Here is a 26,432-nt window from a genome sequence, read left to right as displayed (position 1 = left end):
GCTCTTCTGTTTTTCAAAGTTTTGTGTGTTGCTTCTTCTTCATGGAGGCGACCATGAACTGAGGGGAGATTCCTGATTAACAAGAGCTGAGCCAGTGATCGTGTGCCTACTTTTAGGGCACGAACCTAGGCAAGAAGCCTCTGTGATCCGAGTTCACTGGGGTATCTAGGGATCTTTGTTTATGGGCCAGACCATGCCTGAAGTCATACGTGATCTTAGTTAATTGCTGGACCCAGGATTAGGGAGGCCACTGACTGAAGTTTTGTACTGACAAAGGTGAAGGGTGAGCAGCTTCCTAATTTAACTTGAGGCAAAGGAAAGACTTTCCTGGGCTCAGAGTTATTCTCCTTTTATCTTAATGGTGAGAATTCAGAAAGAGTTGGCTTCACTGCTGCCAAATGTCATTCCAAGGAGAAAACACGTGTGAGTGTCCAGGTTTGCATCCGTGTGTGTAGCTACGCAGCTGTAGATGTAGCTGTGACCTCACCACAGCCCCAGAGCAGCAGGACCAACATGTCTGTGCTCATGTCCAAGTGTGGGCTCGTGTTCACATGTGTTCAGGTATGTGTTCAGGAGCAGGAAGCTGAGGGGAGGAAGGGCACAAGCTCTGCTCCGTGTGTATCAAATTGAACATTGAGAGCATCTTGGTCAAGCACCCAGTGGTGTCTGGGTGCACTTCTTGAGCCGCTGACTCTCTCATCCCATAATGCCTGATGGTGACATATTTTGAAGGTGTTTTAGGCCCCTGCAGAGTCATCCTGGCCCCACAGCTGGGAGTGGGGTGGAGAACAAGACCATTTGAAAAATGCGCTTGGGACAGTTCCTACAATGACTCCTAATCCAGTGCTCGGTGCCCAGGCACACAGCCCTGCCCCACAGCGCCTTGCTCAGGACAACTGCCTCTTCTGACAGCCCGTGGGAGGGTTGGCGACTCTGGGCTGGCAACAGGTGGAGGAAGGAATGCAGATCCTTAAGATCAGCCGTGAGTGCTAGACGAGATGCCTGGCACCGATAGCAGCTACCTCCCTGCACAGAGCTGTGGGCGCCATTGAACAACTCAGCGTGAAGACACTGAGGAAATTATAAGGTCTGAGGCCCACTGCGGGCATGACACTCGGCGCCAGTAGACCTGTGCATCAAGGAGGTAGCAATCAAGCGGCATCCAGGACAGGTCTGACCTCTGTCCAGTGTGGCTCATTACAGTCTCCCCAGCCCATCTGATGCAGTCTCCACACCAGCTCTTCCTGTGAGGGCCCCTACCCGCAAGGGGAGCCCCGCACAGCACAGCCCTAAGGAGGAAGGGCTCGCTGCTTCGAGGCCCCAAACCTGGCAGCCACCCTCCTGGGGTACACGGGGGCCTGGATTTGCTATTTGGCTCTCAGAATTAGGTAGAATGGAGATAGGAAGTGTTGCGTCAACTGATATCCAAGAACGTTTATGCCAATAAAACTCCTTACCTCATAAACTAGTGGACAGCTGCAAGATTACGTTCAATACAGCCAACCCGGCACCTTCCAGAGTTTAATAAGAGACTGCTCTAGTTTGGATCTGGAATGTCCCCAAAGGCCCATGTGTTGAAGGCTGAGTCCCCAGGGTGGTGCTATTGGGAGATGGTGGAAACTTCAAGAGCTGGGGCCTAGTGAGAGCCTTGAGGTCATAGATGTGCCCTCAGAGGGAATTGGGGGAGCCTGGCTCTTCATTTACCCTTTCCTGTCCCAGCCTGAGAGGAGCAGCCATGCTCCAGCACACCCTTCCCGTGATGTGCCGCCTCACCACAGCCCCAGAGCAGCAGGACCAACTGACGGTGGACGGGAACCTCTAAAGCTGTGAGTGAGGGGAACCTTTCTTCTTTTAAGTTGATTCTCAGATATTTTGTTACAGTAATGGAAAGCTGAATAATGAAAATACGCATAACATAAATTACCATTTTAACCATTTTAAGTGGACAGTTCTGTGGCAGTGAGTATGGTCACCTTGTTGTGCCACCGTCACCACTATCTATCTCCAGAACTTTTCCTCTTCCTCAATCAAAACTCTGTACCCATGAAATAGTAACTCCCCATTTCTCTATTCCTCCAGCCCCTGATCTCCCAGCATTCTACTTTCTACTTGAATTTAACCATTCTAAGTACTTCTTCTAAGTGGAAGAATACAATATTTGTCCTTTGGGGACTGGCTTATTTCACCTAGCATAATGTTTTCAGGATTTATCCATGCCGTAACAAGTGTCAGAATTTCCTTCCCCTTTAAGGTTGAACAATACTCCACCATATGTGTGTACCACCTATTGTTGGTCCATTATCCCTCAGTGGAAACTTGGGATGATTCCACCTCTTGTCTACTGTGAACATGAGTGTGCAAAGATCTGTTTGAGCTTCTGCTTTCAATTCTTTTGTTCGCTTTAAATTTTAAGACATGATTTTTTGGATGTCAGTCTTCATCAGCGGGTCCCTGGGCACCTTAGCTGGGAAGTAATTGGCATCTATCTCTTCCAAACAGTTACATCTTCCAGCATCCAGAGCACAAAAGAACAATAAGCAAATACAGGACCATGTCAAAATGCCTGTTGCGGTTGTCAGCTAAATCATTGGCAACGGGTAGATAAAAATGAGGTCCTATTCCATTCCCTTCCTATTTTGTGTGACCTGGGCCAGCATTAGCCAAAACATTTCTGCAGTGACAGATCCTGAGAAAGCACAGCCTCCAGTCAGTTACACCTCGCTTTTGAAGATAAAAGCATAAACAGGAACTGAGTTAATCCATTTCCCTGTTCTTCTAACTACATTTGCCACCAGTTAACTTTCCTATCCTCTATTTGTAATTTTCCTAAGCAAAATTCTCTCTAAGTAGACTATGAAGTCCTATTAATAATGCTGGTTATTTATGAAGGGTTATTTCAAGAAATAGGAAAATGTCATAATTTATAACTGATGGGAAGGAGGGCTCTCCACAGTGGGCTGTATGGTTTCTGAACAGTGACATGTTTTGCCTTTATTGTTACTCTGTGGCACTCATGTCGGGACCAGAGGGTGTCATGAGGCACAGGGGCAGCTTCAGAGTAGAGTGTGGGGTTGGGAGGCACCTAGCCTTTGCCTTGTGTTTGGAAATGAACTTGACTGTAGTAGCCATTGGTTCAGCATCTTCACTATGTTGGAAGTGAATTTGGAATTTGGGCATCACTGGCAATAGCTGAGCTCTTCCTCTTCCTAATGGAAATCACAGTCGCACTCCATGTCTTAGAACTAGGGCTAAGTAACTGGTGGAACACAGCTATGACTAGCTGGTATGGGTTGAATTTCATCCCCTAAAAAGTCAAGCCAAAGCCCTAACCCTGGTACCCGGGAATGTGACCTTATTTGGAAATTGAGTTTTTGAAGGTGTATTCAAGTTAAGATGAGGATGGTAGTGTGGGTCCTGTTCCAGTATGAGCTGGTGTCCTTATACCAAGAAATGCCACATGAAGAGAGACGTAACAACAGGCCTCAGACTGCAGCAAGGCAGCCGCCAGCCAAGGAGGGCCAGGGACGACAGCCCCCACCGCAGCCGCAAGAGGTGAGGAAGGGTTCCACCCAGCGTCTCGGGGTGCAGCAGCCCTGTTGACACCTTGGTTGTGAATTTCCAACCTCCAGATCTGAGAGAGAAGAAAGTTCTGTTGTCTTTAGCTCCCAGTTGGTGGAGCCCCAGGAAACTATGCTGGCCAAAGTTCAGGGCTATCTACTTGTTGAAAAGTAAGGATCTCTGAATTTGCAGTTCATTCTTCACATCAGAAAGCATGATCTTAACCCCAGAATCTGGGGCAAATCCAGACTCTAAGGGACGTTCCTATGCAAACAGAATCTGACTCTCACCCTCTTCCTATCTCACTTGTCTTTGGGGAAATTTTGTGGGATTTTCCTTTTCTTCGAAACAATTTAAATCCATATCATCTGAGCAGGGATGATCTAGATGCCCTCCATACTCCATTCTGGTGACTCAGGAAGTCCTGTGATCTCATCAGTGATGAGAGGAGACACCCATCCCTGATATGGATATACCTGTCCCTGTCCCTGGGCCCTTTACTTGGTGAGGAAGCTCTGAGACTGGGTGTCTCTTCATCTATTGCAATTGGGCCTGATCCTGGCTTCTTGCTTTGCTTAAACCCCCAGTGCCCTCCCCAGATGATGCCTTCAGAAGGCCCCAAGTCCCACACCAGCACCTTAGTGGCCAGGCACCCACACACTTCATCTCCTTGAAAGTGTAGCCCAAGCTCTCCTCCAACGGTGCCTATGATAGACAGGCCCAAGCCAGCACTCTGCACCCGTCAACCATCCTTCCAAACCCTGGGCTCTCTGCTCTTTGAACCAAAGACAAAGGAGCCCTTTGCCAGCTGACAACGCCTCTGCCAGCCATAGACAGAGAAAAGTCTCGTTTCCCTCACACCGTGGCTCCCATGACAGAGAGGTCTGGGGGAGAAGGGCTGGAGCCTCCAAGAGAAACCTTCCTGCCCCTAACTTCCCTGGCATGGCCAGCTGACCACACGCCCTGACAGGGCGGGGGAGGATCTGCCTCGCTCACCAGGCACCCTGGCGCTCCACAGGCTGGAGTTCAATACGTTTTGGATGAATGAAAAACAAATCAATATTTAGGCCAAGTCACGTGATGTCCCTGTAACTTTGCCCTGGGGCCCAGGAGAAGCTGTTTTATCCATCAGGAGCCTCAGGCCTGGGTCCTTACATACTTCAGGCCAGAACAGGAATGATTGTTCCAAAGAAAATCAAGATTAATAAAGGTTTAATGAAATAGCTACAAAACATAACATTACGTCCACCTCATTCGTTGTTTAATGAAATACTCCTAAACATATCATAAATAATAAAATAATTTAGAGTTTACCTTTCTCTCTTGACAGGATTTCCCAATACTCAATCAGTGCCAGGAAATCAAAGGCAGTTTTAAATTAAATGTATTACCTGTAGCCAAATCATCCCAAAGGCCAAATTACAGAAAGTCATCTCCAGAAACTTCTAGCATAAAATTGTGGATAATACGGGTGCATTTTACTACGGAGGCTAGTGCCCCTAGCATATGCCAATGTTCTGAAAATATTGTTATTTTACAAAAGCAAACCTCAGGTCGGCTCACTCCTGCCATGGCTTCCTCTCCACCATGTAACTCTGCAGGTGGGGTGGAGGTGTTGCCAGGCAAGCTGGGGTGGCTTATGTAAGTGTCCTGGCACAGCGAGATAGTGTGCATGGAAGAACAACTCTGAATACAGGAGCAGCCGGACCCAAGAACAATCCTGAACCAAAGTGTTTTCATTTATGATTTATGACCTTTTCTTCCAAAGAGGTGGGGAAAGACTCTGCAGATTGGGCGGAGGATCCTTTCTCCATCAATAACGCTTGACAGACACTTGTGAACTGCTCCAAGGTCCTGGTGCTTCCCCTCCCTGCCCATCCCCTCCCATTGCAGGGACCCAGAGAGCAGGCTTCTGGTCCACACCCAGAGTTCCGAACAGCATTCTTTTTTAAGCTCCAGCCAAAGCCGGAAGAGATTCTCATTCTTGACCATGGAGCATCAACAAGGAAGGAAAAAAAGTGCATGTCAAGTCAAAGCAGTGACTTTGAAGACACTTTTGAATCCCAGAATCGCCAGCAGCACACAGAAGGGGCTGAGCACTCCTAGCATGGCCGGTTCCCTGGGCCACACTCAGGGGCTGTCCTAGCTTCCATCAGAGCCTGTCCCAGCCCTCCTGGGCCCTCAGGGCCAACGTCTCTTTCTTCCTTGGACACTGCCTCCCATTTCCCTGTGTCCCTTTCCTTCAACTCAGGGCCCACTGTCCATGGTTCTGCACTGATCCCCTTGGCCACCCGTGCCCTCCCTCCACCCACAGACAGCACCTAAGCCATTTATGGCCACAGTTGGAGCAGAATAAATAAAACTCACTCCTTGATCAGTACAGGACCCACTGAGTTGGCAGGTTGAGAAACTGAGTTGCTCAAGAGGAGAAAAGTCCAAAGTAGTGTGGGGACAGTGGCCAGGTGAGTGGCTCAGAGGTCACTGTGGCCAGACAGCGGGGATCAGGAGGGGATTTGCTGAGGACTTTTGGTCATTGACAGGAATCGGGTGACTCTTGAGGGAAGCCCTCAACAAGGATGAAGAGAAGCCAGTGAACAACCAATGGCCCCAGAGCCAGGAGCCGGGGCAGCGGGCGGGGCTGGATCTCAGGCAGCCTTCCGGTGCACCTGGGGAGGTAAGGACTCCCGGCCAGCCGGCAGCCATCAGAGCATATTTTAGGAAGGAGATGACCGTGTGCAGACACCTCAGGCATTCTTGTTCTAAAACGCAGAAAGAAATTTCTGGTTGGTCTTGAATGTCTGCCTGCACCAAGCCACCTCCTATGGTTGCACGGGGTAGTTAACCTTCTAACCCAAGGGCACGTGTGCCCACAGAGGCCCTGCTCAGAGCACGGTCATTGTCTAGGCGATCTTCTCTCAAATGCCCTGGACTTGACACTTGCCATCGGTGGAGGAGGGAAGACAGCAGCACCACAGCGTCCCAGCTGGGGTCCCCAGCAGTCAGGCGAATGGGACCCAAGTGTTCTGCATGTGAGTTCGGGGTGAAGCTATGAAATGGGCAGGGGGGGCCTGAGGTTGAAAGTCATTTGTGCCAGAAGCTCCGAGGCCCCTGCTGATCAGGTATGTGAGTGGGTGAGGCCAGTGGCACAGTTACTACGGCCTCAGCCAGAAAAACCGCTTCAGGCTGGGCCTGGAGCCCAGAGGACACTAAGCAGCCGGGAGTGAGGGCAGCCTGGCTCCTAAAGAGCCAGGTAGGACAAGAATGCAGCTCCTCAGTGTCTGGGCAGAACTCTTGTCACTTGAGGGGCTTCAGTTTGGGAGCGAGGACTGAATCTGTGGGTGTTGAGACCCCCAAGTTGGCTGGTGAGCTTGTCATCTCGTCCGCTTCTGTTGGCTCTTATTCCTTGGTTTTTCCAGCAAAGGGGGCCAGGCAAAGTGCTCAGAGTTTCTATGCTTAGGAGCAACATCCTCCTCACCCCCGGACCCCCACCCCTGCCCACCCCATACACACACTGGCACTCGAGAAGGGCAGAAAATTTGTGGATGTCTCTTAACATGAGCAAAACCTGGTAGAAGAGGGGAAATTGCATGTGATCTGATCCGTGAGTTAATCCTTCCACCACCTCGAGACCGCTTTCCAACAGAGTCTGCTCAGGATGGGCGGCAGGACCCCAGACAAAACAGCAGGGGAACCACAGTTAGTGCCCCGAGAGGGTCCCCAAACCTTGCGGCCACTCAAGGTGCTGGGTTTTGGCTGTTTAATTCCTCCAGTTTTCAAGGCCAAATATCTCTGAAGCACTGGGTTTAGTTTTGAAGTCAGGAAACCAGGGGATTGCCCAGTCCTCGCGGCCCCCCAGCACCCTGGCCCGGCCTGGGGAACATCCTGCTGGTGCCTGCCTCGGCTTGGTTCCTGGGATCGGGGAACCTGTTTGTGAGGATGATAAAACCTCAGTAGAGCACCCTTGAGTTTGTTGATGTCCACTCCTGCTGGGCTTTCAGAGCCTGGGGTTTTTTTTTGTTTTGTTTTGTTTTATTGTTGTGAGATGAAGGATCCAACCTGGCTTTCAGGTTTTTACACATATTATCTTGGCCTCTTCTAGAAAAGCACTGAGAAGCCATTGCTCTGAGGGAGATAGCAGGTGAGTCACGGGGGCTGGGCAACTCATCCATGATCAGTCAGACCAGCCTCCCTGCTATCTGGCTCTGTCTGATCCACCCATCTCTTAGGTTTACTGTGTTGCACTTACCCATCTGTGTGATGGGGCCAGTGCTTCTTTCTACAGAGAAAAACACAGGTTCTTCTTTTGGTCTATGAAAATATTTCTAATAAGATGGTCACCATGGCACAGGCTTGTAATCCCAGCTAGTCAGGAGGTTGAGACAGAAAAATCACAAGTTGGAGGCCAGCCTCAGCAACTTAGCAAGACCCTGTCTCAAAGTAAAAATTAAAAAGGGCTGAGGATGTAGCTGAGTGGTAGAATGCCCCTGGGTTCAAACCCAAGTACAGTAAATAAATAAACACACACACACACAAACACACACACACATCTATATATAACTAATAAATATTTCCTCCAATTCATTTTTTTTCTAAGATGAAAGTCAATAAAATTGAATATGTTCATTTTAAAAAAATCATTTTCTTGCTTATATTGGAAAAGATCTTGCCCTACACAGCGGCATAGAAGTCTGTTTTGGAGGCTTGTGCTGAAGCAGGTGGTCAGCCTTGCCAGCTCAGGAGTGATTCTTGGCACTTTTAAGCTCAAAGCATTCCTCCTTCCAGCTGATCTGCATCTTCCTCCCTTGGGCAGGCTGGACGGTCCACTGGGGCCCTGAGGCAATGTCACCCAGGGAATTCTCCACCATGGGCCATTCACCTCCACCATCTTTCCTAACTGGGTGACTCTGTAGGAAAGGAGGGAGAGAGTGGGACTCACCACCCAGCTTCACTCCTGCCAGGGGGGAGACCTGGAGCAGACGAGTCTGGGAGCAAGAAGCAGGCCAGGGGCCTCCAGCTCCCGTGGACACCAGATGAAAACTGAGGCTTAGAGCCCAGGTCTGTTTTAACTGGCGGCCATGTTTGGGGCACAGGAGACCAGCAGTGCTTTGTTTTCCAAAGGCTCCTCCTTGACAGATATTCACAAAGGCATCAGGGCCCCATTTAAGTGAAGAAAAAATAAAAACATGAAAACTTATTTTTTTTTTAAAGATAGAGTGAGAGAGGGAGGGAGAGAGAGAGAGAGAGAATTTTTAATATTTATTTTTTAGTTTTCGGCGGACACAACATCTTTGTATGTGGTGCTGAGGATCGAACCCAGGCCGCACGCATGCCAGGCGAGCGCGCTACCACTTGAGCCACATCCCCAGCCCAAAGCTTATTTTTATTCTACAGAACACTACAAGAGAGTCTCCTGTTTCTTTCAACAACCTGACTACATGCACTTATCCCTTTAAGAGAAGAAAAATCCCTACATCCAGTTTTGGGGCATGTCCACAACAGGCAGAGCTCGGCTTGGCTTGCCACCAGCATCACAAGGGAGCCCACACTTGGTGGCGCTCCGCGCTAGGCTGCAGATGCTGCTGCCACCACCTTGAAATTCTTAATGAGGGCTGGGGATGTGGCTCAAGCGGTAGCGCGCTCGCCTGGCGTGCGTGCGGCCCGGGTTCGATCCTCAGCACCACGTACAAACAAAGATGTTGTGTCAGCCGAGAACTAAAAAATAAATATTAAAAAATTCTCTCTCTCTCTCTCTCTCTCCCCCCACTCTCTCTTTAAAAAAAAAAAAAAAAAAAAAAGAAATTCTTAATGATTTACAAACCAGGGCCCTGCACTTCCATTGCATTGGGTACTGCAAATTCTGTAGCCAGTCCTGAAGGCAGGAAAAGGTAACAGGTGGCACCCAGTAGCTTCAGAGAGGCAGCTTGGTCACCTCCTTGAAGACTAAGCGAGAAAGGCCATGTGCTGTTTTATTGGCAGGGCCTTTGCTTTGACCAGGACTTCCCAATCTGAACCTCACATCTGGCCCAGCTAATTCTGAACTTCTTGAACATTTAAAAAATACATACTGGCTTCCCCTAGGAGTGACCTTATCATATTCTTACCAACGTTAATGTCGTCCTCTGGAGCCAGAGCCAGGAGTTTTATTTTCAAGGGTCATCCGTGAAGACACAGTGTGCATGGCTAACCCTCTTGGCCAGGAGCAACGTCCCAGGGATGGTTGGAGCTTAGTGGTACAGCACGAGCCAGGCCCTGGGTTGCCTCCTGGCCCTGGGCAGGGGGAAGGCTGAGTGCTCAAGAGGAGCTGGGGGTCTGGGAAGAGGGCCCTGGTGGCTTAAGCAGTAGAGTGCTGGGCAGGTGGGAGCCAAATGATGAGTAGGAAACCCCTTCTTTCCAGATTCTCAGCTGTCAAAAGAATTATAGAGGCAGGTGGAAGTTCAGGGTCAAGGATGGGGGAAGAACACAGGAAAGATGACGAAGAGGATTTGAGACAGAGGGAGAATGAGAGCCAAACTGGTGGTAGATCAGGCAATATGCAGAGGACAGGGAAAAGCTCAGGCCAGGCATGACTGTCTCCATCTCAGGGGAGGCCACAGCAGGCAGGCCCAGCAGAGCAGACACTTGGACATGGCGTCTTAAACAGTTTCAAATTCGCCCCCGACTCCCATGCCAGTACAGGTGAACCACCTCTACCACTGCACTACATCCCCTGGCCTTTTTAGTTTTTACTTTGGACAGGCTCTAAGTTGGGATCTTCCTGCCTCAGCCTCCCCAGTCACTGGGGTCATAGGTATGCACCACCACACGTGGTTATCTTAGACTCTTTTAAAGCTACCTAGAGAAACCTTCAAAGTCATTTCAGTTGAGACAGTGGTTCTCAACCCTGGATGCATGTCCAAATCACCTGGCTGGGGAGGGGAGCGCAAAAATTCCCATGTGTAGACCCGGAATCCAGGCACCAGACTCTGGGGGTGGCCTGGGCTTCAGGGTCTTTTTATAGCTCTCCAAGAGAGAGCTCCATCAGGGGTCAGAGAGCCCCTGAATTCTAGTCAGTTGGAATATATAGATGTGAGCTGGGGGAGCTGAACCAACCAGCCCAGCGGGGGGGGCAGCTGCCTCTCCCACGCACACCCCAGGGCACATACCCACAGCCAAAGCTGCCTGCGGAAGCAAGAGGAGAAAAGCAGAAAAGCCAGATGTCCGTTTATCTCACCTGTCCAGTTGTCTGGGGTCTCACACACACATTCTGCCATGTCCCTGCCCAGATCAGATGTCATTTCCCAACCCCCAGGCTCTCAGATCCTCTGAGTGGACAGCCACTGTCCTTCATTACTCTCCTGCTTTGCAGAAAAGAAGAGCTGTAGTTCTCAGAGAAAGAGGAGTGGCCTGTGAAGACGGCGTTTTCCCCACCGCAGTCCCCGAAGAACAGAGTAAAGGGCAGGGCAAAGACTTGGGCCGGGAGTTAGCTCATTATTTTCTCCTAAGCTAGGATTGTCCTTAGAAGATGTGCCCGCCCCGGAGCCCTGTCCCTCTAGCCCCATTCTCTCCCCCTCATTCACAGGAAGCAACTAAATTAGCCATCAGGGACACCCAAACTCCTGCACAGTAGGTGAAACAACCAGGTGACAAGTTGCTCAAAGTGACTCATGGTGGCTCCTTTCCCCAGGGGTGGCCCTTCCAACTCTCCCCCTGGTCCTCCACCCCCCTCAGGGTCCCTCCCCTCCTGTGATCCCACCCTGCCTACCCATGGCCACAGGCCTTCCCAATCCCTGCAGCAAGCGTCCCGTCCCATCCTCCAGCGCACTGCCTGCTGTCCCTCACTACTGTCACTCTCACTGTCTCCACCCCTGCACCTCCCTCCTTCCCAGCCTCACCCCCACGGCCCACTGCTCCACGGCTCCTTTGTGCACACTCCAGCTCATCGTTCCCCTCAGGAAAGTCCCTGCCGGGTTCAGTCAGCCCTCATCCACGTGGGGCCACGTGGGGTCCACACAGTGCAGCGCCTGTGCTGGAGAAGGCCGGGGCAGCCTCATGGCCACCCAGGCACCTGGGACTGACTCACCTGACCTTTCCTCTTCACGCAGTCATGCTTATTCCCCTGGACAGACATAGCGCCGGCTCCCCATCTGCCTTCCCTAGTCATTGCGCTGCTTCCTGTTTCCCTGAGAAAACTGAAGCAATCCAACAACATCTATGATGCCCTTGGCCACATCTCCCGGTGCCTGGACCAGCCTGCAGAGAGCTGTCTGCGTGCCCGGCCCGCGCTGTCCCCTACCAGGACATCTCCTCAACATCGCAGTGTCTCCCTTCTCCCCGGATCATTCCCAGTGGCGTGCAAACGTGCTTTATTTTTCTCATCTTCAAAACAACAGCAGATCAAAACAAAGATCCCCTCTTGGCCACACACTCTCAGGCAGAGGTTCCTCGTGGTTACTTAGTTGTTGATGGTGACATTTGGGGATGGTTGATCATTTTGCCTGGAATCCCTTCAGCCTTCTGATGAGGCCCGAGCATCTCTTAGCCTATTGCTTTTGAATGTATAAAATAATACATGGGATGCTAAAGGAAGAGGACGCTGTGGAAATGCAGTTATTTAGAGATCTTAAACAATTTGTCCCTAGTGATTTATGCGCTTCTCTGTTGATGCATTATCAACAGAGGTTGAAACAGCGGCAATGCAAGTGACCTTCCCAGGTCTCTGCAACACCTGGAAGTTGATGAGAAATGTGGGTGGTTTCTGTTGCTGACAGAGTCCCAGGCACTGTCACATTGCCGTAGGTGCCTGCTCCATGCATAGTGAAGGAAATGCTGTCAGTCAGATGTCAGTGGAGTAAAACTGTGACTTTTTTCCTATCCCAGTTCACAGCTTGAATTTTTCAGGCTCTGGACCCTGTCTTACAACCATCGCCTCATTCCCTCATTCCCCTTGGTGGTCCACGTCCTCTGAAGGCACCCTCTGGGCTCATTCTCTCCTGTCCCTCCTCTACATGACCCACTCCAATCACCCACTAAAACTGTACTTCTCAAGGTCTCCAGCTTCCTTTGAGTTACTAACCCTATAGAGTGACCTGATTACGGCCAGACGCAGGGTAGGGCTCTCTCCAGTGTGGACCATCCTCACTCAGCTCCCTCCCTCTGGGTTGACTCCTCCCGCTTACTCACTCCTTCCCCGTGGCAGGCTCCTGCCCCTCCCCCCATCTGTGATGTTAAACCATTGGGGAATCAGTCCCCGGCCCCTGCTCACCTCATCTACTCGCACTCCCTAGGGACTTCCAGCCTCAAAGCTTTCAATCCCATCTCCATGCTGATAAGTTCCAGTGGACTTCCAGTTCTGTCCCTGAACTCTGCATTTATGTATCTGACCCTTGTTATCCCACTGGATGGTGATGGACGTCTCAAAACTGTCCACAAGCAGAGCGCCTCTTTTCTTTTTTCTTTTTTTAATTTGTAGATATACATGACCGTAGAGTGTATTTTGACATATTATACATACAAGGAGTATAATTTATTCTAATTAGGATCCCATTCTTGTGATCGTATGTGATGTGGAATTTCACTGATCATACAAAAACATAGGATAGTGTAGGCGGGGCTGGGGTTGTGGTTCAGTGGCAAAGCACTTGCCTCACACATTTGAGGCACTGAGTTCGATCCTCAGCACCACATAAAAAATAAATAAAATAAAGATATTGTGTCCATGTATAACTAAAAACATTTTCTTAAAAAAAGAACATAGGATAGTAATGTCCAATTCATTCTACTTTCTTTCCTATTCTCATCCCCTTCCCTTCCCTTCACTCCCCTTTGTCTAATCCACTGAACTTCTATTCTTCCTCCTGCCTTTTTGTGTGTTAGCATCCACATAGCAAAGAGGACATTTGGTCTTTGGTTTTTTTGGAGTTATAAAGTCGTTCTTTTTATGGCTGAGTAATATTTCATTGTGTGTGTGTGTGTGTGTATATTCCATAGCTTAGCTATTGTGAATTAAGCTGCTATAAATATGTGGCTGCGTCACTGTCACTGTAGTATGCTGTTTTTAAGTCCTTTGGACAGAAGAGAGTAATAGCTGGGTCAAATGGTGGTTCCATTCCAAGTTTTCTGAGGAGTCTCCATACTGCTTTCCATAGTGGTTGCACCAGTTTGCAGTCCTACCAGCAGTGTATGTATGTGCCTTTTTCCCCACATCCTCACCAACATTTATCATTACTTGTATTCTTTATTTATTTTAAATTTTTATTTGCTGTAATTAGTTATACATGACAGTAGAATGCATTTATGCACTTTGATATATCATACATAGATGGGATATGATTTCTCATTTTTCTGAGTGTACATGTTGCAGCATCATATTGGTCATGCAGTCACATATAGACACACAGTAATGATGTCTGTTTCATTCTACTATCTTTCCTATCCCCAAATCCCCTCCCCTCCCCTCCCATCACTTCCCTCTACCTAATCTAAGGTAAAGCTATTCTTACCTAGTGCCTCCCCCGCCTTATTGTGAATTAGTATCCGAATATTAAAGAAAACATTCAGCCTTTGGTTTTATGGGATTGGCTTATTTCGCTTAGCATGATATTCTCCAACCACTTACTGGCAAACGCCATAATTTTACTCTTCTTTAAAGCTGAGTGATATTCCATTGAGTATATATACCGAATTTTCTTTGTCCACTCATCCACTGAAGGACACCTAGGTTGGTTCCATAATCTAGCTATTGTGAATTGAGCTGCTATAAACATTGATTTTTTGGCTGTGTCACTGTAGTATGCTAATTTTAAGTCCTTTGGGTGTAAACCAAGGAGTGGGATAGCTGGGTCAAATGGTGGTTCCATTCCCAATTTTCTGAGGAACCTCCATACTGCTTTCCATAGTGGTTGCACCAATCGCAGTCCCACCAGCAGTGTATGAGTGTGCCTTTTTTGCCACATCCTCACCAACACTTATTGTTGCCAGTATTCTTGATGATTGCCATTCTGACAGGAGTGAGATGAAATCTTAGAGTAGTTTTGATTAGCATTTCTCTAATTGCTAGAGATGTTGAACACTTTTTCATATATTTGTTGATCATATATTGCTTCTTCTGTGAAGTATGTTACTTGTATTCTTGATAATTGCCATTCTGGCCAGAATGAGATAGAATCTCATTAATTTAATTTGTGTTTCTCTAATTGCTAGAGATGTTGAGCATTTTTTTTTTTATATTTGTTGACCATTCGTATTTTTTCTCAGGTGAAGTGCTTGTTTAGTTCCTTTGCCCATTTATTGATTGGGTTGTTCCTTTGTTTGTTTGTTTTTGGTGATAAGTCTTTTGAGTTCTTTGTACATCCTGGAGATTAATGATCTATCTGAGACGCAGGTGGCAGAGATTTTCTCCCATTCCGCAGGCTCTCTTCACATTCTTGATTGCTTCCTTTGCAGTAAGGAAGCTTTTTAGTTTAATACCATCCCGTTATTGATTCTTGATTTCCTTCTTGCACTTTAGGAGTCTTGTGGAGAAAGTCGGTTCCTAAGCTGACATGATGGAAAATTGGTCCTACGTTTTCTTCTAGTAGGTGTAGGGTCTCTGGTCTAATTCCTAGGTCCTTGATCCACTTTGAGTTGAGTTTGGGGCAGGGTGAGAGATAGGGGTTCAATTTCATTCTGCTACATATGGATTTCCAATTTTCCCAGCACCATTTGTTGAAGAGGATATTTTTTCTCTAATGTAGGTTTATGGTGCCTCTGTCTAGTATGAGATCACCGTATTTATGTGGGTTTGTCTCTGTGTCTTCTATTCTATTCCATTGGTCTTCATCCCTATTTTGATGCCAATACCATGCTGGTTTTGTAACTACAGCTCTGTAGTATAACTTAAGGTCTGGGACTGTCATGCCTCCTCTCTTTTCTTACTGAGGATTGCTTTGACCATTCTGGGCCTCTTATTTTTCCAAATGAATTTCATGACTGCTTTTTCTATTTATATGAAGAATGTCATTGGAATTTTAATAGGAATTGCATTAAATCTGTATAATGTTTTTGGTATTATGGCCATATTGACGATACTAATCCAGCCTATCCAAGAACATGGGAGATCTTTCCATCTTCTAAGGTTTTCTTCAATTTCTTTCTTTAGTGTTCTGAGGTTTTCATTGTAGAGGTCTTTTACCTCTTTTGTTAGATTGATTCCCGAGTACCTTATTTTATTCTTTGAGGCTATTTTGAATTGGATAGTTTTCCTAATTTCTTTTTCAGCTGATTCATCATTGGTATATAGAAATGTAATTGATTTATGGGTGTTAATTTTATGTCCTACTACTTTGCTGAATTCAATTATGAGTTCTAGAAGTTTTCTGGTAGAGTTTTTTGGGTCTTCTAAATATAGAATCATGTCATCAGCAAACAGGGATAGTTCGAGCTCTTCTTTTTTTTTTTTTTTTGTATCCCTTTAATTTCTTTCTTTTGCCTAATTGCTTTGGCTAGAGTTTCAAGGTCTATGTTGAAAAGAAGTGATAAAAGAGGACATACTTGTCTCGTTCCAGGTTTGGAAGGAATGTTTTCAATTTTTCTCCATTTAGAACGATGTTTGTCTTGGGTTTAATGTATATAGCTTTTACAATGTTGAGGTATGTCCCTACTATCCCTAGTTTTTCTAGTGTTTTGAAAATGAATGGATGTTGTATTTTGTCAAATGCTTTTTATGCATCTAATTAAATAATCATGTGATTCTTGACTTTAAGTCTGTTGATGTGGTGAATTACGTTTATTGATTTCTGTGTGTTGAACCAAACTTGCATCCCTGGGATGAACCCCACTTGATCATGATGCACTATCTTTTTAATATGTTTTTGTACAGAATGCCTCTTCTCTTTACTTTCTGTATAAGTCAGGGCTGTCCTAGAGACAGAACTAATAAGACGTGTGAGGAATTGGTTCATGTTATTATAGAAGTTGGCAAGTCCAAAATCCACTGAGTGGGCCAGGAGGTTGGAGGCCCAGGAGAGATGCTACTGCTGCCCCAGTCACAAGGCAGTCCCCTGCAGAACACTGAAGGAATGAGGTTGAAATGGGGTCTGAAGGCAATCTGCCGGGGAAAAGACTTTTCTCTTGAAACATTCAAGAAAATTTTAAGAACATTCAAGAAATGTTCTTAAATGTTAGTGCCCCCCCAAAAAAAATTAATATGTGAGAGCTCTAACCCACCAGGTGATAGTATTTGAACATGGGGCTTTGGAAGGCAATTAGGGTTAGATTAGGTCATGAAGGTGAGATGCCGTGATGGGATTAGTGGCCTTAAGAGGAAAAAAAGAAAGGGCTCTCTCCACGTGTACATAAAGAAGAGTTAGTGACTACACAGTGAGAACCCTTGCAGGAACTTTGATCTTGTACTTCGCAGTCTCCAGAATTGTGAGAAAATATGTTTCCTTACCTTCAGCCACCACATGGGGTATAATGATACCTCGTCATGGCCGTCTGAGTTGACGTAAGACACCATTTTTTTGTTCTATTCAGGCCTTCTACTGATTGGATAAGACCCACATTAAGAAGGGCAATCTACTTTACTTAAATTCTGCTGACTCAAATGTTAATTCCATCCCAAGCATTCTCACAGAGATTTTTTTTTTTAAAGTAACGTATGACCAAATACCTTGGCACCCCATGGCAATAAATGGCAGCTCCATTTCTCCAGTGACTGAAGACCAAAACCTTGGCCATGTCTCTCACCCCTCAGCTAAACCACTGGCAAATCCTGCCAGTCCCACCTTCCAGATGTACTCAGACACCAACATTTTCTCGGCTGTACCTACCTTTATCACTATGACACTAGCCCAGTGTCCCAGTATCTCTTACCTGAATGACCACAATAGCCTCCTATTGGTCACCCTGATTCAGCCCAGAAATGACTTTGGACGAGTTACTTAACCTCTCTAAGACTCAGTTTTCCCAAATGAGGACAATAAACACATTGCAGATTTAAGAATTAAATAAACACCAATGGGAAGACTTAGCTGTGGGTTGGCATATCATAAATGCTGACCAAATTTTGCTATGATTAGTTTTAGTCTTATCATTAATAACTAACAGCCACCTGGGCTCAAAATGAGCCTACAGAGAGTGAGCTTTAAACATCATTATTTTATTTAGCCTCAGTAAATCTTAGCCTTATGCTTTCATTTGACACCACATTTGTAACCACAGAAATATATTCCTATTTCAGTACTCTAATAAATAATTGGCAGAGTCTTACCTAATTCACAGAATAGTTGTCTTGTTCATGATGGCTTCCAGCCCAGCTGTGACAATGTCCTGTTGCTTGGGGTATTTTTTCTAACTTTTTTTTTTCTGTTTTGATGTAAGTCCCAACTGAGCGGATACCCCGTGGAGCTCCGCTGCATTTCCAAGGTAAAGCTTGTTCAGCCCTCTGAGTCACCTTATCCAAACCTGGCCTGCACCCCAAATTTGGGTTTTTATGGTCTATGAAACCAACACATGTTGATTTAACAGAACCAGACATCCAGCCCGAAAAGGTCAGCCGTCAGTCCGAGTGCTGCCCAGCCCCTGCACACACCCTGGAGAAAGAACTGAGCCCCAAACTCTTTGCAGGTTAAGTGAACTTTAACATGCTTTTTAAGCGTGGAGAGGCTGAGCCATGTGCACCACTGTATGGGCTGTTGGCTGCAGGCAAGCCTCGCTCTTGAACTTTGACATCTATGAGGGCTTCCAGATTCTTCCCCCGGGGATTCTATCCTCCACACTTGGGGACATGAAGCTGACTGCTGCTTTGCTTTATTCAGTGACGAATGTGAACAGGCAGATGGTGCTGGGCACCTGTTGGGAAGGAGACTCACTTTCCCACGCCCAGGTGTAAGCGTCGTTCATATCACTTGGTGCTACCGGGCACCAGCTGGGCTGCCAGGACACATAGTCACAGCCTGGTTGACAAGAGCCGCGTAGCCCCTCACAGTTCTAGTGCCTGAAAGTCTGAAATAGAGGCGTCAGCAGGGCTGGTTCCTCCGGGGGCCATGCAGGAGAGCCTTCCCTGGGCCACTGCAAGCTTCTTGTGGTGGCTGGCACCGTCACCCTTCCCTGGCTTATGGCTGCACTGCTCTGCCCTCTGCCCGGCCTGCACATGCCATCTCCTCATGAAGACCAGTTTTATCAGATGAGGAGCCACCGGCTTCCAGCATGCCCTCATCTGAATGGACCATATTTGCATGGTGGTAGAGCACTTGCCTTGCAAGTGTGAGGCACTGGGTTCGAACCTAGCACCACATAAAAACAAATAAAGGCATTGAGTCCAAATACAACTAAAAAATAAAAAAATAAACTATTTCCAAAACAGGTCACATTCTGAGGTATTTGGGGTTGGGACACTCAGACATCTCTTTTGGGGGGATGTGAGTCAATGTCAAGCATTCTTTTAAAGTTTTCCCACAAAACATTTTACTAGTCATCTAATAATCATCTAACACTTTAGAAAATATCCTGTGTTCACTTATTTTTCTTTTTTAACTTTCCTAGATATTTTTTTCTTATATGGCAAGTTCTTAGTCATCCAAACCTTAAGAAATAAAGCACAACAATATGGAAGAGTTACACGACAATCTCATCAGGGGAAACAGCTCAGAAAAGGCACCCATGGGTTTTATGAGATTAAATTCAATCGTTTCATTTAAAAATGTTGACCTACGGCATTTCTAAGGAATTCTAATGAACTTTGGTGAGTTGGAATTAGAGAGATAATGCCTCCCGGGAAAGGGTCTAGAATTTTTGTGGTCACCGTGACTTAGGTTTATAGTTTATGGTAAATCAATAGCCTTCCATCTTATTGAATTGAAAACGCCTCTGCTGGACTCTAACCACACACCATGATTTCCATTCGTGTTGACACAACCTGTTCTCCAAACCAGTTCTTATATGAAAAATAGGTTGTTCTTCACTCATCCAAAAGAGGGGAGGTCAGCCCATGACCATCTTCTATGTGACCTCAGGGGATGTGTTTCACACTGGCTTTACCACGTAACAATGGCCACATAACCGTCATGACGTACCAAGCTCTGGTCGTGTCATTATCCTAAGACTGTGTGGATGGCGTAGAGAGTTCCCATAAATTTAAAATATCCATGCCTGCCAGTCTGAAAAACAACCCAAGGAAAGTTACAGAAAGTCTGGATCAGCAGAGCCAACAACCCCACACAGAGGTGCATCCTCAGAGAATATGAAATGGTTTTTCCAAGGTAGTATTTGATGGCTTCATCATAATCCTTTCATATTTGTGTAAGAAGATGTGCTAAAAACAGAATCTGCAGAATTTCTAGGAAATAAATCCACCTGCTTCCTACATGATTGAGAAAGCCAGCACCCAACGCGTGCTCGGGTGATGCCAGCTGAAGCTCTTTCATTCTGTGCAGAGTTCACGTTTTTTATGTTCTCGCGTCGGGTACTTTTGCTACTATCTCTCATGTAAGGGAACCCAGTCTCCCTGGAGTTATCTCCGATCCCAAATCTGAGCACTTATGGAACATCTCAACAGTAGTGAAGAGGCCGTAGGGTCGGGGACAGGACGACCTTTCTCAAGTTGCTGAACGGGGAAGTCAGGGCCACTCCAGCCATTGCTCATTCCAAGACAGCTCTTTGTTTTTTTTCTCTGATAAAGTTATTGGGAGCCACCCTGTTTGTTGGGTCCTCCATCACGGACCCCACACTGTGTCAAGAGCATTTAGAGACAAGGTCACATGTGACGGCTTGTAACCAAGCAGCTCTAAATGTGCTCCAAATGCACGACAGCCCAAAGCTGAAATGAGGCACAAACAGGTGGTTCTGGGTGAGAAACTTGTACCATGCCTGGTTTATGCCCCGCTCCTCTGCACAGGACCTGTGCTCCCATTCTGGGACTGACGCATCCTTCACCAGTCCCAAGGGATCGGTGACAGGAAGCCATGTGTCCGTGGGAAAGATTTCACGATAGGGGCTGATTTTGCAAAGGATTAGGTGCCAGCTGCAAGTAGCCAAAGGTGAGACTTGTGAGGGACAGGGAGGCATGGGATTCAAACACCCTCCAGGGCCCATGATCTGCAACCCTCTAAGAAGTGTGGCTGGCCAAAGAGGCTGAGCGGATGCCCCACAGAGCAGGAGGAAGGTCTTCAGAAGACAGGACGATGTGCCTGGGGACACTGGACACACAAAAAGTAGAACTGTCCCATAGCACATCTGTCCCTTTGTCTGGGCCTGGCTGTCCCCGCTGGCCACTGCTGTAGAAATGACGCTTAACTTGGAGATGAAGCTGCAGGGTTTGCACAGCTGGGGTCCAGGCGCCTGGCAGGTGAACAAAGTGTGGGATCCCCCCCCCCCGCACGGAGGGTGCCTTTTTTTTTCTTTAATTCTTTCCTTTAAAAATAAATGTAGCTCACAGACTACAGAGGAAGGAGACAACATAAAAATTTATATGGAAAAAAACCTTCATCCCTCAGAGCCGGTGCTCATAAAACCAGACCCAGTTTAAGGGGCCGACGGTAGCTCTGGGGTTTCTCACAGCTGTCCTTCACAGATTTTCACATCACTTTACAGCCCGGGTTTTCTGACCCTGGAGGGAGGACAAGTCAAGTCAGAGCGTCCTCCTGGGCCTTCTGTTGCCGCTCACTCGTCCTCCTGAAAATCAAATTCTCTTATTTTTATTTTTTAAGTCAATTCTGTCTCACTACTGCCTCCAATAAACTTTTTTTTTTTTTGGTACCAGGGATTGAACCCAGAGACCCTCAACCACTGAACCACATTCCCAGCCCTTTTTTATATCTTATTTAGAGAAAGGATCTTGCTGAATTACCTAGAGCCTCTCCAAGTTGCTGAGGCTGGCTTTGAACTTGCGATCCTCCTGCCTCAGCCTCCATGGCTCCATAAAGGTTCTAAGTCTAAGGGATTTTTAAATTATTTTTTAGTTACAGGTGAACACAATGTCTTTATTTTACTCTATGCCGTGCTGAGGATCGAACCCAGTGCCTCATGCATGCTAGGCAAGCGCTCCACCGCTGAGCCACGCCCCAGCCCTAAGTCTAAGGGATTTTGCCACAGTAATTTTACTTCAAGTTGTTCTTCAGAAAAGGGGATGAGAGGGTGTCTTTAGTCAAATAAATTTAGAAAATACTTTGTTTGAACACTCCCAGGAAAGCTGCGTGTTTTTGCGTGTTATGACGATGAAAAGTCTTACCAGGGTCCAGCTTTTCTCAAATGTAATTGACTTTTATGTCCTTCATGTGAGATGAACTGCAAAGGCAGCATTCCAAGAAGCACCTCTGAGAAACCCTGCACCAACGCCTGCTCCCCATCGCTGAGCCACAGGATACTGGTCTTGTTAGATTCGGCCCCACCCAGCCAGCCTATCGAGGTCTTTTGGGAACTTGACCTTGGAACGCTTTTTGCTTGGGACTTATCTCTCTAGCCACACACATCAGTGGGGAAAGGGTAGCCGCAGGCAAAGCCAAACACAGCCCTGGACCTGCGGGTTCAGCCCTAGTGCAGCAGCTCCTGTAGGCCAGAGTGGGCTAGCTCCTCCCTGTACACAGAGCCCCGAGGGGTGCAGGGTCTTGGGGTCTGGGGTGCCAGGGAAGAGTTTTCTGCGGTTTGCAGGGAGATACACTCTATTGAAGTTGTTTTTTCATTGCATGACCCAAAGTGAAGGCAATTGCCGGGCAGTTGAATTATTACCTGACGCCTGCAGCAGCTGCTGCTGAGGAGGGAGAGGAGATGGGAGTTGGGGGTTCATTAACACTCACTTCTTAAATTAACAAATCCTTATAGCACAGGTTAAAAATAGCAACCTCATGGTTTCTAAAATTAGCCCTCACCTCTTTCCATAAATATGTAGACCTCCCTTGAACTTGGGCTCCACTTGCCCAGCCTAATGGGGTCAGACAGGCTTAGCTTTCATGCCACATTCTTTAGGATCAGTATACTTGGTAATTGACCTTGACAAGTGAGAGGCCACAGAATGTCCTGGACCCAGGACAGCCTGTGGGGCCATCAGCCTGAAAGTGGCTCTGGGCAGGCCTGGGAGAGATCTCAGGGTCCTTTTGGAGACATCTGCAGCCCCTGGGCTCCCTGGAGGAGCATGGGACTGGCCTGTTTGCTTAGGAAATCCCCCACCCTGGGCCACCTCTCCATCCCCAGCAAAATGGGATGGTGGGTCACCCTGGCCACATAAACCACTGCAAAAGGACCAAGGTCACTGTTCTGGGACAATCTGGGGAGGAGATTCAGCGCCCCGGAGTCCACTCCTCAGCCGCTGACTTGGGGCCTACATAATTGAGGAAGGTAGCGTTTAAAGGAGGAAGGAAATCAAGGACCAGTCAGGTCGGCCATGGGATGCTCCTCCCCTGCACCTCCCCAATTTCCTCAGTGCAAGAGGGTTGGCAGCATGGCGCCTCAGGAGATGTGGGGACTACCAGGCATGTGCCAGCCACATCCCTGTTACCCACCAGGGTGCCCGTGCTCTCCATCAGAGGGGTCAGACAAAACACACTGGAACAGGAACAAGACTTTGTTCTTATGCTCAAGCCCCGAGTGTAAGGAAAGAACCATATGAAGGAAATGAGGAGGGGAGAGGAAGCTCAGCAGCAGCCCAGGTTTACTCTGGCCAAAGCTGTAGAGGTGGCCCCGGCGGAGACTGGACCGTCTCCCACTCACAGCCTGGGGTAGTTGTAGGGGCAAGAGGAAGAGGGAATTCTTGCAGTTAGGCCATTGCTAGAGGGTTGTCAGGTCAGGGAGGTCCTTATGGTCGTCACCTCCATTCTTTGGGGTGGTCACTGTTCTATGTGGAACCGGTGGGGTTATTTCAAGTTGGCAGGATGATGGGGTGTTGTCAGGGGTTTGAGGCCGGCTGAGTCAGAGTGACCTTGGGGTGATCTTGTCTAAGATAGAGGGTGTTTCAAAATGGCACTGCCTGTGTCCAGTTCTTCCAACACCAAGGACACCCAGGTGACTTACATAGAGACAAAGGATGCAGCTTTTATGACCTCCACAGGGCGGGCAGGGACCACCCGTGTCATTAGGGGTAGGTTTGCGTTGCGCCTGTGCTCTTCATTGTGTCTTCATTGTGTACCCTGTACCTACGTCTCTAGCCCTGGGGGTGACTTTACTGCGCTGATGGAGTAAAGGTAACCAGGTTACCTCAGGCAGGACTCTGCACGTGCGTTTGCCCCTCTTCACCTGGCATCTGCCCCCTATGCTCTGGGACAGTCCCTGGTATCTGTCCTGTCTCAGTGGGTTTGATCCTCGCATCTGGCTCCGGCCTCTCTGAATCTCCGCTGACCCCAGAGTCTCCGAAGGCTGCCCGACTGCCCGGCTCCGTCTCCAGGGGCCTGACGTTAGCTCCACAGCCTTGAGGGCTGGTCTGCTGGGCAGCCCCCCTTGTTCTGGAAAGTCTGACTGAGGAGGGCTCAGCGTCTCACTCCCAGGGCCTCCTGCCGATGAGCTGGCGGTTGGCGGTGTAGCTGCGCTCGGGGTGTGGGGTTACCCCCAGCAGCAGCTCTGACCAGGATGGCCCCTTGGGCATTGCTTGGACCCCACTTCCTCCACAGTAGTGACCACAGGACAGCCGGAACTGGAATGGTGTCCCCAGCCCCTGGACAGGGTGTGTCTATCTGCTAAGTGGAGGGATGACAGAACTTCATGCAGGACCTAGGAAAGGCCAGCTGGGGACAAGGTGGGGAACCTCCTCACGCCTCCTTCCCGGGACAGGACGCCTCCTTTCCTCCCTGGTCCCTCCCTCCCTCCCCACTTCCTCCCTCTCCTCCTCCTCCCTCCCCACTTCCTCCCTCTCCTCCTCCTCCCTCCCCACTTCCTCCCTCTCCTCCTCCCTCCCTCCCCACTTCCTCCCTCTCCTCCTCCCTCCCTCCCTCCTTCCTCCCAGTCTCTCCAAGGGTCCCTGAAACTCCAGGCACTACCCAGCTGCAGGGCTCTTGTCACCACAGAGTGTTCTGGATCTTGAAACTTTGAAGTTTATGTTTTAATGTTAACCTCTGGAATGGTTCCACATTCCCCCTCTGAAGGCCAGCTAGAAGCCTTGGTTTTGTGACAACTTCCCTCCGAAGGTCTTCACTGGGGTGGCAGGCTGGGGTGACCTGGAGGCCTGTGCTGGAGGAAGGGAACACTGGCCTGTCCCTGGCTGCGGCACCTGACAAGCTGGTGACCCTGGTGGCCCAGCCCCTTGGCAGCAGTCCACCCTCCCCACATCACATTTGTCCTGGATCCCCGAAGGCAGCATCTGACCACCCTGGAGGGCTGAGCCTCTCCGTGTCTGAGTGGACAGGAAAGTCATCCCCTGCAGAAAACCCTGCATCCTGTGGCAGCCCAAGACTGTTTTCTAATCATAACCAGCATACCAGTCCAGGCTGGTGTGAATAAGATCTGCTGGTGTAACAGCTGTCACTACTGACCACAGAGGACGAAGTGAGACTCAGGTGCTGCAGCAGTGCTTGAGGGTAGAGACATGGTAGAACTTCCCACACATGGTGCTCCCATGCAGGTCCAAAAGGAAATCAGAAAAGGGGGCTCTGGAGTGCCCTTCCCTGAGGTCCCCGAGGGGGCTGCCCAGACCTGATGTCATCCTCCCCAGCTCTGGCTTTCCAGGGAAAGCAGCCTATTCTTCCTCTCAGTGAATTGTCAGAAACTGTTTTTCAGAATGTTAATTGCTACACCAACTGCCTATGGAAAACCCAGTCTCGGTGACAGAAATAAATGCATTGAGATAATATTTAACCTGTTTCCTTTCTCTCCCTCCTCCCGCCTCCCTCGGCTTTATTAGGATGCCTGCAGGTGCCTGAGGAGCAGCGTGATCCTAGGGCACCAGGGTGCTGCCTGGCAGGGCTAGGCGGGCACCGCAGCCATGGCCAGCACAGCTGTGCAGCTCCTGGGCTTCCTGCTGAGCTTCCTGGGCATGGTGGGCACGCTCATCACCACCATCCTGCCGCACTGGCGGAGGACGGCGCACGTGGGCACCAACATCCTGACGGCCGTGTCCTACCTGAAGGGGCTCTGGATGGAGTGCGTGTGGCACAGCACGGGCATCTACCAGTGCCAGATCTACCGGTCGCTGCTGGCGCTGCCTCGTGACCTGCAGGCGGCCCGTGCGCTCATGGTCATCTCCTGCCTGCTGTCCGGCATGGCCTGCGCTTGTGCTGTGGTGGGCATGAAGTGCACCCGCTGCGCCAAGGGCACGCCCGCCAAGACCACCTTCGCGGTGCTCGGAGGGTCGCTCTTCCTCCTGGCCGGCCTCCTCTGCATGGTGGCCGTCTCCTGGACCACCAACGACGTGGTGCAAAACTTCTACAACCCGCTGCTGCCCAGCGGCATGAAGTTTGAGATCGGGCAGGCCCTGTACCTGGGCTTCATCTCCTCGTCCCTGTCACTCATCGGAGGCACCCTGCTCTGCCTGTCCTGCCAGGAGGAGGCACCCTACAGGCCCTACCAGGCCCAGCCCAGGGCCACCACTGCCACTGCTGCCACCGCACCCGCCTACCGGCCACCAGATGCCTACAAAGACAACCGGGCCCCCTCGGTGACCTCCGCATCCCACAGCGGTTACAGGCTGAACGACTACGTGTGAGTCCCCCAGGGCCGTCCATCCCTGAGGGCCACTGTCAGGGCTGCTGGGCCCCCTGAGTGACAGCTGATGGATGCAGGGTCCAGCCCAAAGTTTACTTCTGGGTTATTCTGTATTTAAGGGATGTGCTTGGAACACAGGGAAGGGGGAGAAATAAGAGGAGAAAACTCGGTATACCAAAGACTTTTTTAAACCCTTGCTGTTTTTTGTATTTATTATACATATTTATGTGGTGATTTAATAAGAGCTAAATAAAGAGAGACTCGGAGTTTGGCCTGGTGTTTACTTGGGACAAGGT

General features: G+C 48.8%; 1 protein-coding gene across 6 annotated transcripts in view; it reads left to right on the top strand.

Moving 5' to 3' along the window:
• Window positions 1–26,402, top strand: part of Cldn14 (claudin 14) — a 67,386-nt gene extending 40,984 nt beyond the window's left edge. The window contains exons 1-4 of one of the 6 annotated variants that reach the window (XM_046439155.2): window positions 6,024–6,232; window positions 6,463–6,587; window positions 17,896–17,940; window positions 25,337–26,402. In XM_046439155.2, coding sequence (XP_046295111.1) covers window positions 25,418–26,137 — 720 coding nt within the window. In that variant the 5' untranslated portion in view covers window positions 6,024–6,232; window positions 6,463–6,587; window positions 17,896–17,940; window positions 25,337–25,417 and the 3' untranslated portion in view covers window positions 26,138–26,402. The other 5 variants (XR_009226218.1, XR_006850648.2, XM_046439154.2 and 2 more) reach the window with 5 other exon arrangements.
• The last annotated feature ends 30 nt before the right edge of the window (window positions 26,403–26,432 follow it).

This window comes from Marmota monax, unplaced genomic scaffold (genome assembly GCF_021218885.2).
Source record: "Marmota monax isolate L192 unplaced genomic scaffold, Marmota_monax_Labrador192_F-V1.1 WCK01_AAM20220418_F8-fsc00125, whole genome shotgun sequence".
In the NCBI taxonomy this organism is placed as follows: Eukaryota; Metazoa; Chordata; class Mammalia; order Rodentia; family Sciuridae; genus Marmota; species Marmota monax.
The sequence above is the reverse complement of the archived record's forward strand: the minus strand, read 5'-3'. Positions and strand labels throughout refer to the sequence as shown.